This window comes from Harpia harpyja, chromosome 10, assembly GCF_026419915.1.
Source record: "Harpia harpyja isolate bHarHar1 chromosome 10, bHarHar1 primary haplotype, whole genome shotgun sequence".
Lineage (NCBI taxonomy): Eukaryota > Metazoa > Chordata > Aves > Accipitriformes > Accipitridae > Harpia > Harpia harpyja.
Window position 1 is genome coordinate 4,672,591 of NC_068949.1, and position 14,260 is coordinate 4,686,850.

Genomic DNA, 14,260 nt, shown 5'->3' on the forward strand with positions numbered 1-14,260 from the left:
TAATAAAAAAAGACCTATTCCTGTACATGAGTATGGATGGCCTGTTGGGGTGAGAGTGGGAAGGGAAATCAGATGTCTGCTTTGTCCCGGCACTGCATCCACTCTTTAAAGCTGATGTAAAGCAAGATATAAAACCATCAAAAGTTTAATTAATGTTTTCCCCTCTCTCACTGATACTATCACATTGCAGGTGCACACTGAAGGTCCTGTAAACGTGACGGGTCATGTCTATCTCGGAGGGGAATGCCAAAATAATGATCTTGTTATGTGCTTTTTAATGTCCTCCAGGTGCCAGCCCCTTCCCTACCCAGTCTTATGCTTCATCTGCACTGTGTGTCTGAGGGCCTTGCACAGCCCAGGCACCTCTAGATGTAGTAAAAGCTGTGTGCTGTGAAAAGAGAACAGGTTTGGTAAGAAACCTGGTAAACGTGGGTTCCTCCGGAAAACCCTTGCCGCTGGCACGAGGAATTGGCTACAGGAAAATCAGGAAAATGGACAAAGAGCTCCAGGCTGGAGGTCTCCTGTGCAGGAGTTAAAAACCCAAATGCTGGGGAGCCTCAGCAAGCAGAAGCTTGCTGGAAGGAGTGAAAGAAGGTCCTTTCACGCTTGATCTTTCCTGACTGGTTATAAAAAACAAACAAACAAAAAAACCCCTAACAACAACAAAAAACCCAAACCCAAAAAACCAAACCCTCAAACCCCAAAATTCTTATTTTTATCTAGAAAAGCATAAGTTAAAACAAAACAAAAACCAAACCAAAGCTATATTAAAAAAAAAAAAAGGTGGGGGGAGACTAAGACTTGTTTCACTGCCACTACATTTTCTTTTCTCCTTTTGTTGGGAAGGATAAAGGCTGTTTGGAGAAGAGGGGAGAGTTGTGTGAAGATGGCACATCAACAGTCAAAGCTTCCCCATAAATTTGTTCTTGCATATCAGAACAATTTTAAAGTCAGTCATAATAGTGGGAAAAAGGGATGACAGCAATGCAAGGTGTGATATATTAAAAGCAGTGAATTGCAAGGACTCTTCAAGGATGTAGCAGTTAACTGGTTCATTTTTTTTATTGTTCTGTGGGCAGGATAAAAGGGGAGGGAGGCAATGGGGTTGCTACCTTACTGACATCCATTTTCTTTGGACTCAGAGGTGAGATGTAGCTCCTAGACCCAGCCTCAGGCATTTCAGAAGTACTAGAGTTCAGTTCTCAAAACCGCCAGTGTTGTTGATTCAATTTACTTTTCTGGAGGGCTGTTTTTGTTGTTCTTAATTTGCTGCTTGCTATTTGGATGTCCAGCCTGCCAAATGTTTCTGTGCACCTGGGAAGTCCCCATTCCTATAGGGCTGGCTTGGCCAGTGCCAAATCATGCGGTGATGCTGGGCCATCTGTTTAGCTGTGGGACTGGGACCACTGCCTGTGAGGCCATTGTAGAGGACTGTCCTCATCGTCGCAGGCTCCGTCCCCTTCTGGGAGTGAAAAAAGGCTGTCCTCTGCTGCCACAGAGAGTTGGAGAGCAGGGAGATGTGAAGGGGATGAGACCCGCAGGGCTGAGTTTAGCACAGGCACTCCCTCAGCAGAGGGGAAAGGCACCTTAGGGGGTGAGCTGAGATCCTGGGGCAGCAGCCATCTCTGGCTGTGGCTGCATGAAAGCATAAATAAAGCACGGTTAGGATGCCGAGAGTGGTTATTGGAACGTAAGCGGTTAACGGAGCAGATTAGCTGGTGATGGACAACTTCGTCGTAGAGGGGAGCTCTCTGCAGGAGGAGAAAATGGATGGCGGAAGGGCATGGAGGGAAAGTCTGTGAGGGTCTGAGCAGGTAAACAAGAAGATGCTTTCCCAGCAGGCATGTCCTGACTACTTCAAAGCGGAAAGTTACGGACGCTGATTTGGGAGCTGCAGCTGATTCTGGAAACAAATGGGATAAATACTGGCATGAGAAAAAAAAAAAAAAAAAAAGTTGAAATGCCTGAAGGGCACATCTGCTGTGGCCAGCGATTCTGCAGGAAATGCACTGAAACCAGAGAGAGACGAGGAAGCTGGACATAAACACAGTTCTCAGTGAAGCCAAATGAAAGCCATGGGCCTGAGAAGCGCCTGCAATAGCGTGCCGAGAATTTGGCTTGCTTTCCTTGGCTCTCCAGTGAAGTAGCTGTGTTTAACGTGGGCCTGAGTCCGGCTGTGCTGAATGAATTGTAAAGGTGTTTTGCATTCTGAACTTGGAAATTCTGCTCTAGAGACTTTTCTGTTGCTTTCAAGTGTGCGTTTTCAGAGCAAGGGAGCAGCGCCGTAGGTCTAAAGCCCAGTCTGTTAGTCTGAAATTTGAATAATTGCATGGTCATTAAATTTTGCACAAAAAGGAATTGACTCTAAAAGCAGCTGATATGTTATCACGATTAGAGCAATAGCAATGCCTTCTTTCATCACAATGAAGTTACATTGTTAGAGAGCATAATTGACATTTTTTATTGAAAGATTAAGAAGAATTTGTTTACAGCTTGCAAACAAAGAGGTTTTAATTCAACAAACTGCAGCAGGAATAAGCAGTAAGTGGCATTTTCATCTGCTGGCCGGCTAGCGCTTTAGCTGCAGAATGCTGTGGATAGAGAAGTATGAAGGAATTTGCAGCTCAATATCTGCCCAGTAAAGCGTGCACCACGCTGGCAAATGCCAGAAAGCTGACGGGGAGAAACCTTGAGTGCAAAGAAACAAAGGGCTATAGTTAATATTAGCACCTTTTAGGAAGACACTACGGTTTTTGGAGATCAGCTTCATGACGCCTGTTGTGCAAAGGTCAAGGTATGGCATTTCTGAGGATGCTTTTGCCACGGAGCCCTCGGGATAACACCTGTCAACTCAACTGGGTGCTAAAGTAGGTATCTGGGTTATTTTTGTTTCTCTGGGTTTATTGCTTCATGGTCTAATAGACTCAGGAGCTAAGTGGTACTGGCATTTCAAAGTGGCATGTTGTGATTGGAAGGGGGTGCTGCGTAAGTGTTTGGAAAGCAGATCCAAATGAAGCACCATCGTCACCCGACTGCAGAGAGGCTCTTTTGCTCTTTAAATATATTTGGGATCCTGTTTGTGCTGGTGGTTGTGTCTTACTGTCCAGACTGCTCTACAGATAAAGCCAAGGGTATGTGAAAAATTCAGTTTTATTTTTAAGCAAATTCCTCTTTTGCAGTTGGAAATCGTTTGGATTTGTTGTCCCAGCTCTGGTCAAAGTTTAAGGAGTCCAAGTTGAACCCTGTTGTTCTGAATATGCAGTGCTGCAGAGAGAGGCAAAAAAAATTACACTTAGGGTACTTGGGGTGCTGACAAAGCTCTGCAAGGAGGGTGCTCATCCCACCACCCAGGACAGCATCTGTTAAACCACGTGCAGTGTCACTGCTGTGCAGGGGAAAGGAAGGGGTCCACCAGGCTGATACTGAAAAGCATGAGACTTCCTCACCTACACCTTACCTGCACCCCTGCAGCTTCATGCTGGCAACCTGAGTTAGTAGCATTTGATATTAAGGGCAGGTGATAAAACAGCTGAGGGTATTTCTGGGTCTCGAATGTTGCCTGATAGCCACAGACTGTTGTTGCCATTATCTGTCCAAAACATGGTTATAGATAAAAGTTGTGATTAAAATGTTTGTATGGATCTCAAATGTCAAAGCAGAAATATCTGTAACCCTGCTGGGTGACAGAGATGCCCTGAGCGAGACTACGGATCTGTTGATGCTGGATCAGGTCCCAGATGGGACTGGTGAACTCATGGCAGCTGTCAAAGGGGCTAGCAGGGGACGAGTTGTAGTGGCCTAAGATATCAGGGCTTTTGTGAGGATACTTTTGCTTTGCCAAAAATTACATCCTCCTCAGGGAAGGAAGGGTGAGACAAGCAGGATGGGGTTATGCATTGCTGCAGTGAGTACTGGGGACCGCTGCTGAAATCTGGTGCCAGAGCTATTGACCAGGAAGCCCATAGAGCTGGGTCATCCGTTTAAAGCACTGAGATGACAAGAAAAACTTCTTGGTTTAGATTTTTAAAAAAGCGATTCTCCATCACCCATCTCTTGTAGCTACGCTGTGAAGCCAGACTGTCAGGTTTACTACCAGAAATGGGTCAGAGGGACGGAAAAAACTATTTAATTAAAATAAGAATTTTCTTTGACACATATGTGAATTCCTGAAAATTGTTTATTCCCCCTCTACTTCTTTCGTGTGTGAAAATCTGAGAATGAAAATAGGGGTCCAGAATATCTTCTAGGTTTGTATTTGACCTAGTGCGGTGGGTTGACTGTGGCCAGCTGCTTGACGCCCACCCAGCCACTCTCTCTCCCCTTCCTCAGCAGGATGGGGGAGAAAATAGCCGGACAAAGCTGGTGGGTGGAGACAAGGATGGGAGACCAGTCACCATCATAGGCAAAACAGACTCCACTTGGGGAAAATGAATTAAAATAGATTTGGATGAAACAAAGACAAAATTAAAATGATGCTTTCCTCAGTGTAGAAGGGTTGCCAGTGTGTACCAGTATCCACCAGTATGGATATCTGCCTGGGGCAGCCCCAGCCCCTCCTCACAGTGATCCCTCAGCCCTGTGGGCACCCATGTACCTGGGAAAGACCCAAGAGAGCCAGAGCGGCTTGAGGGAACAAATGTTGGGGTGGGGGAGAGAGGAGGACCCCCGAAGCGGCCACGTGGATGCCCCAGGACCTGGCCGGGGCTGGCCTCGCTGGGTTTTTGACCCTACCCTGAAATGTTTTGTGGCAACAGCCTGTAAAATGGCAGAAGCCAAAATTCTGCTTGGAGGTGCTGTTTGCATCCACCTCCTGTCTCTGGTGAGACAGATTTGGACTTTGGCCAAAAAAAGGTATCACCAAATAATCACAGAGCAGCTCAAAATCTGTGGTTGTTCCTGGACGATGCTCAGCTGCAAGTCCAGCATCTGTGACCATCTTCCTGATTTTTAGCATAAGTATTTTGTATTTTCAAGGGCTAGTGGGTTCTTTTAATTAGGATAACAAACGGTTAGCAGGACTCAGGTGTTTTATCACACAACATTTGCTTGCTAAGCCCTCTTTCCCTGCGTGCGGCAGGAATCCCATAGCACCACTGTAGCTTGGAGCCATGCAAGGGCCAGTGCTTTGCCAACACGTTCCCCACTTCCACCATTATTCTGGGTCACACCTGTGGTCCATAGACCGCACGCCTCCAGTTTCCCCTCTCTCTTGGGGTGATGCTAACCATGGGTCTGCATCTGCTGTATCCCAGCTGCTGGATGGGTTTTTAAGAGAGCGTTTGTCTGTGGGATGTGTGGTTTTCACAGGCATCCTGAGGTTGGGGGGAGAGATGTGAAAACCTACAATTCTGCCTCCTTTCTTGTTGACAGCCCCCTGTGATGACAATGTGACGTGGCAAGAGGTGCCTCTGCTATGGCCACGCGGAAGGAGCCAAACACCCTGGATGTGTCTGGCTACTGCTGCTCCCCGTTGTGCAAAGTAAGTACCTGCTTCAGGCCCCTTCTGGGCTAAAGGATGGGGGTCATCAACTTTGTATTGGGGAGAGCTCTATATCATGAGGATATTAACCTGGCCTGCGAGGAGAGTCTTTTACACTGGGTCTTGCTGGAAAAGGAGTACAGACCTAAAGCCTCTGCAATTAATGCCTGCACCACTGTGGGTTTGGGACTTGCGATGGAAACTCATTTTCACTAGCATCAAATGCTAGATCAAGGAGGAAGGTGTATGCTTCGTGGAAACTGGCCTCTTCGCCTGGGTTGAGAGGTATTGCCTTGTTTTGAACTGGTTATTAGTGGATAGCTAAAAGAGAAGGGCAGGTCCCGTTCTCTATGCTGTAAACTACAAACTATTTTGGTTTGACTGCCCGCATAGCAAAGATGCACTATAGTTTAAAGGCACCGATTTGGACTGTGCCATTCAAACCTTCTTTGGATGGTACATACCAGTGCACAGAAATGAGCTGTTTGCTGGAGGTTAACTGCTTTTTGCCTGGATGAAGGACTGACTTTGTTTTTGTAAGTCTTCCCACACAGTGAGTGTTTTTGAGCTAAACTCTGTGGTCTGTGAGGAGCTGAAAGCAGATTCAGGAAAGCTGTTTTTATGTAGTACAATAAATTATGTTATATTTTCCTTTGCTATAGTAATTGCAACTGCCTCATCACTTAAGTGAAGTGTTGGTTATGCAGATATCTTTTAATTGGTTTTGAACTGCCTCTTCTCAAGATAAAAGATTTGAATCGAACAACTGCAAATACTTTAAACTTATCCCTTGACTTCTGAAATTTTAAACCAGTTTGAACTCTGTATTTTACGCATTTTTCCATGTCATTTCTTTTAACATTTTTTATTAGCATTGGAAATTTAGTAGAGTATCAGAAATCTGCATTCGTGCTCATTTCAGTTTGCTGGAGTCAAGATGTGTTTTGTGAAATGAAACAAATGCTTCACCTCCTGGTCAGGAAAGGCAACTCATTGACATTAGGTTCATCACCATAACACCACCGCCCTTCTATTGCCTTATAAACTGAGTTTGCTGATATGCTTCTGTGTGCATATATATGTGTGTGTGTGTGTGTGTGTGTATGGTCTGCTTTATATGTATACGATCTGCAATAATGACTTACCACCAATGCACTAGAAAAAGGGGTTGCTTGATGCAGCAGTTCTCACCTCAATGGAAAAAATGTTAAACTAATGCAGGGCCCCAAGCTGAGTCAGAAAACTGGAATGGTTATTGCTTTCCTTTGCAGAGATGTAAAATAAGTTGTAATTCTGGCACTGGGGAGAGAGAAGTTGCTGTGGTGAATACCCAGGACAGGAGGGGAAAGAAGAGAGGACTTGGGATGGATTACACTTGTATTTCATTTTTAGTGTGTAAGGGAAGAGCAAAGTGAGTGGACTTGCATTCAAAGTGCCCAGGGACGTGAGCAGGCTGGATCTGTTTTGGAAAACCACAGTGGGTTGGAAAAATTCTTGACTTAATTCATTGTAACTTGCATTAATATGTGACCCAGCATCTTGCATGGACAGGAATGCATTGTATTCTGTGTTGGCTGCTTACTGTTAACTAGACATCGCTTTAACCACACGCTTCCTTGGCTGGGATTGATGGGTAATGGCAGCATGGCTGCTGGCAATGTGGTGGACATGGGCTTTTGCCTGCACCCCCCAGAGCTATCACTGATCCAGAAATGTCATCATGGCTGGGGACTCTTCTCTGGACAGGGGGAGATGCCTGTAATCATCCACAAAACTTCTTAGCACAGCAGTGGCTTCACTTTCGCTGCTGGGGAATGAAAGCTTTTGGGAAAACAGTTCCCTGGTTTATCCATCAGCCCCACAGCAAAAGGGGCTGTCTCTTCCAGTTAGTCCCCATGCTGCTGTTGGGGATGCCTGTGGCACAAGGGAGATGGTACTGTGAGAAAGGTGCCCCTTTGCTATAGCTGCTGCACGTTGGAGCTGTCGGGTACACTGCTATGGGGAAGGAATCCTCATGGGACAGTATTTGGGGTTTCAGGTTGCTTTTAAACATTATAAAATATCAGAGAATAGGTTCCTCTCTGTACAGTAGGGAAACACCTCTCCTCGTCCCACTTCACCTCCAGCCAGCAGGGGAGGCTTGGACGCAAACAGTGCTGCTCATCCTCTCTGCAAGTCGTGCCACTTCAGTGCTGCTACCTTTAGTGCCCTCTCATGTGCATTGGGTTTTTTCTTTCTTGAAACACTGCACAAGAAACCACTAAAGAACTTAGAATTTTTAGCAACTTTCTCAGCTGCATAGAGTAGCTCTACTGTGTAATGCAGGAGCTAGAGGTTAAGTTTTGTGGTGGTGTGACTCCTGTGGGAGCTCTTTCCTCTTTTCCTCATGTATGTGAGGAGTTGCCTAGAGAAGTCCTTTGCAGTGGAGCTCATGCAGCCCATAGCTTTTGGAAGTATCAGTTAACTAAAGATGGAGTAATTGGGTTTGCCCCCAGTTTAATGAAGCTTGCCATCACTAATAGGTTTTAAAAAAGAATCGTCAGCTAGGCCTCCCAAACAGTGGGGTTTTATCATAAGCCATGGGTTTTGGGCTTGAGTTTATCTGCTTTCTGGTTTGCATCTCTTGGTTTTGTGGGGGTCATGTTCTCTGCATCCCTCTGATGCTGAAGAACAGTAACTACTTTAAAGAAATAAAAGCAAATACAGCTGCCTGATGCCCAGATGTAGGGACTTGAGACAAGGAGCATCTCCATCTGTTCCAGGAGTCTCTGTTCCCATGTGAACCAGCAGACAACGCTCCTCCTTTGCTGGATTTGCTTCCTTCTCCACTCTCCTCTCATCATGGCCATAGTCTAGCCGTGGCTGTTTATGATCCTTCGTTGCGTAGGATGCAGGTTACAGAAATACTGCCTTGTCTTTGGAGGTTGCTGGGATTTAAGTCTTGAAAGCCATAGCCCTGCGTAGTGTCATTTGACCCTCAAATGCTCAGCTCAGTGAATGGTGCTAAACTCCTTCCAAAGGAACTTTATTAAAAAGTAGCTTACCTTCTCCCTGGAGCAATTCCAACAAAACAGGGCAGAATCCCGTGGTAGTCTTTGTACCTAAAACATGGCTGGATATTGTGGCAACCTTCTTGAGATGCAGAGGACAAAGTATGCGGGATGAATTCTTGCATTACCCCCAACATCACGCGGACTCTGCACCCTGTCCCTTCCCTGGGAGACGTGATGAGGACAGCGTTGGGGCTGGGCACAGACCGGTGTGTGCTGTGGCCCTGCCAGCTGCTGCAGCCTGCAGTAACAGTGGTGTGTGTGTGGTGGTGATGCTGCCTGACAGTCTGTATGCATGGCCAGGCACGGAAAATGCTATTAGCTTTTTTTATTAAATTATTTTATTTTAATTATAAATTATTTTAATTTAATTATAAATTATGATTTTGATAATATATAAAATATATTTAGTTGTATATCATGTGTATAAAAAATACAAAACTAAGTTATAAATTAAAAAGAAAAAACAGCTGTTAGCCACTGGCAGTCCTCGGCCTTTGTTGCTGGAGGGCTGGAGAGGGAGGTCCTGCTTTCCGGGTGCCAGAGGTGGTCATCCTCTCTCCGACCACTCTTTCCAAAGCAGGGCCCGGCAGTCTCACGCAGTCCCTGGCTTCAAGCCCTGCCAGTGCTTGGGTTCAAGCAAAACCTGTGGCACTTTCTTTGCTGGGGGTGGCTAGCTCGGCAAGATGCGCCCAGCGTGTCCTGGCCCTTTGTTATTCGGTGCCTGGCTCCATGTTTCCCAGGGGAAGCGCTCATCTTTTGGAAACATATTCCTGGTGTGCTGTATCAGGAGCATAAAACCCACTTTGTAAGTGCATGCTCCTCTGTCTGCACGTGGCGTGGCCTTTCCTGAGCATGGAACGAGCTCCCCTCAAGGTGTTCATAGATAATCTTGTTTCTTAACAGGGGAAACGTGAGATAAAGCATTGTGGCTGGCTATATGGTAGTGCCTGCTTGCTGTGCCTCCTGGCAAGGTGAAATTGCATGATGCATTTAACCTCATTCGGCTGAATTGCTTATCAAATCAATATCTCTGCTGCTTTTAGATTTTCGTAGTAGCTTCTGCACCAAGTTCAGCACAAATGCACAGTAATTTGTTCTGTGCAAAGACACAGTTTCCTACCCTGGAACGGGAACTTCAAAGGCCACTTAAAAATTCCCTTGTTAGTCAGAGGTGCTGTCATGAATTGGAAACTTACTGTTTCTTAGAGGTGGTGCTTTCTGTCACTTTGCTTTAAGTATTGTGAAAGGAAAATGCAGTGTCGATGAAAGTGGACTGATCATTTTTCAGACACTTAGAACAACAAACACAACTGAAACTTCATTGTTTCCTTACAAAAGCAGAAAGCATCTAGCAACTGAGTACGTCAAAACTGTGATGGACATGATTAAAAACAAAATCCCCCCATTGTATGGGCGCCAAATCTGAACACAGACTTGTACAGAGCAGTAAACGTTTAATGAAGAAATAGGCAAAGCAGAAAAAAACCTGCACCCAGGAGAACTGATGCACTGAATTACTTCAGTCAGTTGAAACACTTCAGTACAGTTAAACCTGGACAATAAGATTAGAGCACAATCAAAATAGCTGCAAGTCATCGGGTGTCACGTTCAGCCTCCAGTAATTTGTCTTAAAGGGTGGTGGCTTTCAAAGTAGCCCGCTGGATGCCTGGCAGTGCACATTAGGTACTGGTAATTAATTGGCTGCTGAATTGATCTTTTCCAGTAAAGCAGGAGGGAAAATGCAGGGCTGGATGGTAAGGCGGTAGGAGACACTCGCAGATGCGGCTTTCTCCTTCTGTGGAGATGCAGAGCCAGTCGGGAGTGCATGGCAGCCTGTGCACAGGACTTCCCAGGCCCCCCAAAAATAACACCCGTTTGCCTGCTGCTGGCCTGGCAATGCAAAGAGGGCTTGCAAATGGTTTGGGTGTCCGTGGGGATATTTAGCTGCCCTTCCAGCTCTCTGGTAGGAGGAAAGCTCATTCATCCCAACACTGGCTACAGCATCAAAGCTGGTCATGCGCTCTTACTTATCCTTGCAAGGAGCAGTTTAAAGATACTAAATGTTTAAACGCTGCAGCTGTTTTGCCTTGGATGGACTGTTACTTCTTCTCTAATGGCTTTTAGGTTGTAGAGTTCATTTTTTTCTTGAATGCCATGCTCAGCAACTGAAGACAAACCAAAATATTTGCAGTACTTGTTTAAGCAACCCTTGATTGCTTTTGACTTTGTCACATGAACTGCATCCTGCTTAAGTGTATACGTTATTCTCTAATTTATTTGGGGGTTTGTAATGTGTGTGGGTTTTATTTTCATTGCACAGAACCAAGAGGGCTTCAGAGTAGTGATGTTTTGAACTTATTTATTGCTTTTTGTAACTTAAAGGAAACTCGAGGCAGTTGTTCCTGGTGAGTTTTGAAATATGCTGTAATACGAATGGTCACTGGAGACAAAAGCTACCCTAATGATTTGTGATGTTTTCAATTCACTTCTAAAGCACAATTTTGGCAGATGAAGAAAATAAACTTGTCCTCCTCTGGCATCTTCTTAAGACAGGTGTCATGTTAAAGAGAAGATGATTCTTATTCATAACCACTTAGAATATTTTGGACTTCCCAGAGTCTTAGCTGGCTGATTCAAATTCCTTGAGAGCTGAAGGGGATGGTTTGAATTGCTTTCATTTGGTCAAAGATTAGTTGAAAACAACTTGAGCTTGTGTCCAGGTGTTTTAACTGAGTAAGCATTCCTGCAGCAAGGTAACTGAAGGGAGTGTCGTGTATTTAGGTGGTGTTTAGGTGTTTGAGCTGGAGGGGATAGAGAGTAGGGCTTGTAAACCTCATGTAGAGGCAGGTCCACTAACACAGAGCCTGTGGGAATTGAGCAGTGCCAGGGTGTGTTCATACAGCAACAAAAGGCAAATGTAAATGCATATGTGCAGAAAGTGACTTTTTGCTTCTAAGTTTTGATCTGGGCTGCTGCAGGGCAGCTTTTTGGTGAGGACATCTCTGGCAGCCAGGACTCCATTGGCCACGCTGGAGAAGCAGGGACGGGGATGGTTTTTTGGCGTGGAATGAAAGGTGTGCCATCCCCTGGGAGTAGTGGCTGATGGCACGGGGGGATCTTGGTGTCCCAGTTAAACTCAGGAGCCTCAGGGTTTGTGCTTGTTTAATGGGAAGGGTTTTGGTGACATATCTCCAGTAGGAGAACCGTGTATATCGGCGCAGGGCTTTTGGCCTTCTCCGGCATAACTTACCCAACTTTAGCTGCTGTGTTCAATAGAGCTGAATTCAGGCTGGAGCGAGTGTGGAAAACAGCTGCCAAACCAGCCCGGGCTTTTCAGGGAAAGGAGACCAAAGAAGAGCTAGGTCTGTCTTACCTAGCAAAGCAAAAGCTGAGGACGTATATGGTTACTTTCCCCTGTATTTATAGAAAGGAAATACCAGAGAGTGAGGAGAGCAATTTCAGCTGAAAGACAAGGTTTAGCAGACAACAGATGGATCAAAAACAGGAGTGAGCCTGGGCTGGGAGTTAAAGATAGTTTCTAACCGGCAGAAGAGGAGGAGCGTGGCTGAACAGTGAATTACATCTGAGTGAGAGCTTGGTCAGCCTGTGTAAAGGATTGGGTGACGTTGCCGGACAGGATGATGCTGCTCAGCCCCATGTTTCTGTGCCACCCGCAAACTCCAACTGCGCCTGGTCGCAGGGCGATGCTGCTGCGCCTGCAGCGGGGCAGCCTGCCTACGCCGGGGAGCGCAGGCGTGTTTGCTTGTTAGCTTGCCAGACAAACGAGCAGGAGTAACACATGCAGATCAGTGAAATGCATGATGAAAATCTCACTGAGAATGAGCTTAAAGTGAATGAGGTGGGGTGGAGAAGGAAATCCTGCCCACCCTGCTGGCAGCGACTAGGGCAGTCTAAAGGAGGTTGTGTCTGCCAAAGCAGCTCTTGATTTTGGCCAGTGCAACCATTTAATTAAAGTAGCACTGACAAGGAAGCCAGGAACTCAAGAAACAGGTTTTTAATCACTTGGACTTTGGTAGACAATCTCCATGCAAATCATGCCTCCAGCAGCACCGCTGTTTGCATGGGTGTGTGTTCCTGCCCCTGTGGACAGGGCGCAGGCAAAAACCCTGCGAGCTGCTGACACGTGTCACCTTGGCACCTGCGTTTGGCCTTCAGTTTTCGGAGGGGCATTGCATCGCTTCGCTTATGTGCGTGTGGGGCCCTCAGAGGCTTCACAGTGGTGGATGCCTCCTCGGGGTGCTGGGGAATGCACTCCAACGTGGCAAAAATACGGGCAGCGCGCACAGGGAGGAGAGGTCCTGTCCGTCAGTGTATTTGATGTGGGGATTTTACTGCTGGGATATGACTGTGGGGTCCCCAAAAGCAGAACTGTCAAAGCGATGATCTGCTTTTCGGGGCCCAACTGCAAGTCTCCCAACAGCTCAGCCTGCAGCCCAGGAGGTCCAGGCTGGGTCCCGCTCGCTCGGGAGGGGGCATCGCACCCGCGCAGGGGATGCTCGGTGTTAGTGGAGTTTTCCCGCAGCTTTCCTATTTTCTCAAAAGCTTCTGAGTGCAGAGGGTCTTCCGAGAACACCCTTGGTTTAGGTTTCTTTTGCACTTTGCTCTTTCCGTACCACAGCAGAGTTGAAGGAGCGGCGGGAAGCCTTCAGCAGTGTGTCTCCAAAGGCTGCTGTAAAAGACCCTTTGGGGTACGGCGGGGACATTGCCCTCTTCCTCCTCCTCCTCCTCTTCCTCCTCCTCCTCCTCTTCCTCCTCCTCCTCCCCGCTCTGCCTGCCAGAAATAACACCGAAAGTGCTTCGTGCCGCTCCGCCGGCACGTCCCCCCCCACTCCGTCTGTGGGAGCGGGGCTGCGGGCGGGGCCGGGGCCGGCCCAGAGGAGGAGGAGGAGGAGGAAGGGGAGGTGCAGCGGCGGCGGCGGCAGCGCGGCCATCCCCGGGCGCCGCATCGCTGCGTGCGCGGAGCCGCCCGCTGCAGCCGGCAGGATGATCGCCGCCCAGCTCCTGGCCTACTACTTCACGGAGCTGAAGGAGGATCAGGTCAAAAAGGTAGATTGAAATCCCCTGCCCCCCCCCCCCCCCCTCCGGCCAGATCGGTTCTTAAAATTTTTTAATTTTTATTTTTGATTTTTTTTTCCCCCCTGGTGGTTTTGTTGCTTTGTCCCCATAGCGACCCTGCTATGGGAGAATGGGGAATAAATCTGGTTTTAAGCCCAGCCGGATGGCCCCCCCCAAAGCATCGCCGGTGGAGAACGGAGCGGGGTTTCGGTGTGGAGGCTGCCGGGGCGTGGGTGATGCACGGGCCGCGGAAACGGAGCTGGGCGAAGTGAGGCTGGAGTTGGGGGGCTTTGGCAATGAGGGTGGTGGTGATGATGGCCTTTTTCAGGCTTTTGGTAGGCACCGGCATCCCTGGAGAGGGGACTTCTTCTTCCCCAGGGTGCCTGTGGGCATCTGTCATTCCAGCATGGGGGTGACGAAGGCGAAGAGCAGGTAGTTTTTGAATTATGTGTCACTGCAGGTTCTGAATTTACAGGAAGTGGTAGTCGGTCGTGCTTAAAAAGTATTTCTGTGGGCTTCTTTTCTTTTCCTTTAGCATTAGGCAGCCGCTGCTGTATGGTTGGTATAGCCCTGTGATTTAGCACTGCCACAAGGAAATGGGTGCAGACTACCGGATAAATAAAAACATGGCAGTTAGGTCCCGGCTGAGCAT

General features: G+C 47.2%; 1 protein-coding gene across 2 annotated transcripts in view; it reads left to right on the forward strand.

The window, feature by feature from the left end:
* The first annotated feature begins 2,524 nt into the window (after positions 1-2,524).
* The window catches only part of HK1 (hexokinase 1), a 50,182-nt gene continuing 38,446 nt past the window's right edge, over positions 2,525-14,260 (forward strand). Inside the window, exons 1-2 of one of the 2 annotated variants that reach the window (XM_052798513.1) lie at positions 2,525-2,867; positions 5,371-5,479. In XM_052798513.1, the coding sequence (XP_052654473.1) occupies positions 5,414-5,479 (66 nt within the window). In that variant the 5' untranslated portion in view covers positions 2,525-2,867; positions 5,371-5,413. Of the gene's footprint in view, positions 2,868-5,370; positions 5,480-13,454; positions 13,600-14,260 lie in introns of those variants that run through there. The other variant, XM_052798514.1, reaches the window with a different exon arrangement.